The sequence below is a fragment of the Anneissia japonica genome, unplaced genomic scaffold (assembly GCF_011630105.1).
Source record: "Anneissia japonica isolate Jap-2015-1 unplaced genomic scaffold, ASM1163010v1 scaffold287737_len543101_cov190, whole genome shotgun sequence".
Lineage (NCBI taxonomy): Eukaryota > Metazoa > Echinodermata > Crinoidea > Comatulida > Comatulidae > Anneissia > Anneissia japonica.
This window is the reverse complement of record NW_022726340.1, coordinates 240,546-244,645: the sequence shown is the minus strand read 5'-3', so window position 1 is coordinate 244,645 and position 4,100 is coordinate 240,546. Positions and strand designations below refer to the sequence as shown.

Here is a 4,100-nt window from a genome sequence, read left to right as displayed (position 1 = left end):
GGGAAATTGATTTTTAAAACTTTACCCCTCGAGGAAAAGGAAAGAATGGGATCGTCCGTCTCGCCCATAAACGCCCTACGTTAGTTTTAGTTTTTATTTGGATACGTTTGTTACGGTCGTACCATGGAAGAATTAATTCCTCCATGGTCGCACACACCACATTGATTGTGAATTTCAAAGAAAATCAATAAAAAACGAAAAAACCTCATACCATTCCGATTGAAAGCTCTTTTGTGATATGACATTAGCCGTTTATGAGAAAAGTTCTGGCTTAGAGTCTCAATTGAGGTTAATTTGTTTAGTTTTCGCATTCCTAGTCAGATTGGCTTTTGACGTTTCGTTTATATACATATACATACCGGTACATATAATATACATGTAATATATAATATAATATCTGTCTCTTATACACATCTAGATGTGTATAAGAGACAGCTCATAACCTACCACATGTTTCCCTTTCGATACAGAATCCATCGCTCATTTGTGTAACTTTCTCCTTTCCCAGGAAGAGCATTCACGGCTGTGCAGTTAATTCAGCAATTTCTTTCCAAATCACTCACATTGCCAGTTTTCCATTTATACTCCTGGTGAATATATGCATACGTAACGATAAAATTAATTGTTCAATGAGCTGGTGTAGACGAGAAGTGGGGTCTGGAACATAACTTCGAATTGGAACCTGAATTTTCGTAACATACACCGGCCATATGGCAAGTTCTCAACGTTCCGATTTGAAAGCTCAGAGCCTAAAGTCGGACATACTCAGTTTGGTTCAGCTCAGTTTTCCACACTTAAAAAAGTGCGGAAGGAGACCTAGGCCTATGTAAGTTAGAAAACGTTAAGTATAGGCCTTCTGGTTTAAAAAAAAAGTTAAAAAAGAGTGAAGACACAGTTAAATACAATAAATATAATATTAAAATAATAAAAAAACACCGGGCAGATGTTCTGCGTACGATAACCTGGCTGACAAATCTCCGCTCATTTTTAAAGCTTGTCGAAACGACGCGTCTGCTGATCGTCGTCGGCAGCCTAAAAGGTTATCAATGGAATCGCGTCGGCCGACTACACCACCGGTTCCCGGCTTTACCTCTGCTGCTCGAAATACTTATTGGCTTCAAAAAATGCTATTTAATTGCTTATCGAATAGTTATGTTTGTTTTATTTCTTTATGTCTTTCAGCAAACTCCCTCAAAACATGGATGCTGTTCGTCATTGCGACGAGAAACACACTGGAAATGTTTCATCTTGACAGCACTGATGGGTGGGAGCATTGCTGTCGTCGGCTGGTGCGAGACAAAACTGGTGGACTACGACATGATAGACGAAATTACCGGAAGATCTTATAGCAAACGTGGTAGTCCATGTGAAGATGGCTACCTTTACATACCTATTGCTTTTCTGGTTCTTTTATACCTTGTATACTTTGTGGAGTGTTGGTATTGCGATGTGCGAATGGCTTTACAGTACCGCGAGAAAATCGGAGTTGTATACGAACGAATTACTCAAATGCGTGAAGCGTATCCCGTTGTGTGGTGGCGGGCTATTTCCTACCACTACGCCCGCCACACACGTCATGTAACACGGTATCGCTATGGAGATTCGTACACGAGTACGCAAGAGTATATTGAACGGATTAATACTCACTCTGCAGCAAGTGCTTTTGATTTTAGTGACATTGGCGTGAAGGACGTTTCAAAGAACCTCACTGGTTTGGAAGAGTATTGCATGACGCAGGTGGTTTTCTCGAAGACTTTCATTTTTGCGAACGTACAGGCCGAAAATGAGTATCTTTCTCAACGGTTTAGGTTCTTTAATGACAATGATGGCAGAGATGAATATATGGAGACAAGAGAAGGTTTGAGTTTAACAGATATTGATTTCAGCGACGAAACTGTTTCATACGCATATTCAGATAAACTTCCTTGGTATTTTAATCTTTGTGTTTATTGGACGCTATCACTTGTTCTTCTCTCTTGGCCATATCGTGTATTGATAGAATATAAAATCGCGCATGTTCATTACCAAGTAGAAAAGATCTTTGGAACCAACTTTGCATTTACCTATCCGAATGATCGGCTACGGCCGGGGAGAAACCGGACTATACCACGTGACATCACAGTAAGTAGCGAAAGTAGCATGGAGCAGACTATACGAAATAACAAACACGTGATTCCAAGCTACTCAGAAGCATTGCTAATGGATGCTGTGAATGCAGGCCGTGGAGCCACTAGTGCCAATGGACGATCACGATCTATACGAAATATTCGATCTAGTTCAGCGTATGCCATGGGCAATAATAACTCTTACGGTAGTACGACTATGAATGGGCAGGTCTTCCGCTCCTCGCAAGGACACTTGAGTCTTCATGACGGTGGAAGTCAGGATATGAATGCGAATAGGCGTCTCACTAGAGATATTTCATCTTTTATTTGCAACACTCTCGGGGCTTTCATGTCATCTGAAGACGAAAATAAACGACGGCATTCGAAAGCTCTGAAAAGAAAGACGTTTTCCGACACTCAATTATGTAAGTTAACTGCGCCCGCAGATGAACTGGATCGCAGGTCTCTGCGTCATTCAGTAAGGTCAAAAAGAACCCGTGGTAATAAGCGAAATCAACATCACGAGAGTCTTTCACTGCTTTCACCCGACGGCGCCGGCGACGAGGGCTCGCCGATAGCGATCGCACGACCAACTACACTTCCAATTGGCAGCCAAGAGTTAACAACCGCCATTCATGCTTCCCCGCCTCCGTGTTATGATGTAGCCATGAACATGTTGCAACCAAACGGCGAATTGCCTTTGCTAGGCGCGTCTGGTGTTACCAAAAATGAACCCAAGGGCGGTGCTTCAAATAATATTGAAACCACATTATGAGCACACGTTTACACTGGTACGGACAATGCACATTTAGACACAAAAATATATGTGTTGTAGACTTAGCACTATTAAGCTCGGCTAATGTAAACGCATCACTATCACATTGTTATGCAATGTAGTTACAAAGTGTTTAAAAGAACAAAAATAACAAATTTGGCGATGCTGAGTGTACATGTGTTCTAGCACAATTTACTGTCTAAAATCAATGTAATTGTAATCTTGTCAATTCCACGTGGATACTGAAATGAAACAACGGAACAAAGTGTTGATGTACATTATTTTATGTATAGTTATTTATTAAAGACATTATGATCACAGCGACTGATAATATTTTAAGCAAGCACATAATACGTGCATAAACAAAATTTGTGCTATTCCGGCAGTACGTCAGGTACAACAAACAGAGGAGGATCTCGTAGGGGGAACAGGGGCACGTGCTCCCCCCACCCCCACCGTTTTGCCATTAAATTTTAAAATTGTCAAATGCAAATCAATGTTATGTGCTACTCACATACATATTCTGAGACTGCTGTGCCACCCCTCTCCAAACCCCCTTTGAAAACTTATGGATCCGCCCCTGATAAAGTAAGGAAAATGGTTTCAATCGCTACTGGCGCTTTGATTTACCACGAAGGATTTTGAAGTTAATCAAAGTGCCATCCTGATTGAAAGCTGTTTTGTGGTATGACATTTGCCGTGGAAGAGAAAAGTTCTGGGTTCGTGTCTCGATTGAGGGTAATTTGTTTAGTTTTCGCATCCCTATTCAGATTTCTTTTTGATGTTTCGTTTATATGCATATACATACATATAATATACATTATACATTATAATATAATATATAATTCATAATATATATTATAATTATATTATGTGTGTGCGTGTGTGTACTTATATATTCAATACTTTTACTAGCAAGCCATAATGGGAATTCTAAGAGTACACAAGTTTGGCCTCATACCATTCCGATTGAAAGCTCTTTTGTGATATGACATTAGCCGTTTATGAGAAAAGTTCTGGCTTAGAGTCTCAATCGAGGTTAATTTGTTTAGTTTTCGCATTCCTAGTCAGATTGGCTTTTGACGTTTCGTTTATATACATATACATACCGGTACATATAATATACATGTAATATATAATATAATATAATATACAATTCATGATATATATTATAATTGTATTATGTGTGTACGTGTGTATATGCAATACTTTACTAACAA

The 4,100-nt window shown here is 39.5% G+C and overlaps 1 protein-coding gene across 1 annotated transcript; it reads left to right on the top strand.

Moving 5' to 3' along the window:
* The first annotated feature begins 1,179 nt into the window (after positions 1 to 1,179).
* Positions 1,180 to 4,094, top strand: LOC117113114 (transmembrane protein 151B-like). The gene has a single exon (XM_033256357.1). The coding sequence runs from the start codon at positions 1,261 to 1,263 to the stop codon at positions 2,878 to 2,880; it is 1,620 nt and encodes a 539-aa protein (XP_033112248.1). The 5' UTR covers positions 1,180 to 1,260; the 3' UTR covers positions 2,881 to 4,094.
* The last annotated feature ends 6 nt before the right edge of the window (positions 4,095 to 4,100 follow it).

Coding starts and splice junctions, on each gene's coding strand:
- LOC117113114 (XM_033256357.1), top strand. CDS start 1,261: ATGGGTGGGAGCATTGCTGTCGTCGGCTGGTGCGAGACAAAACTGGTG.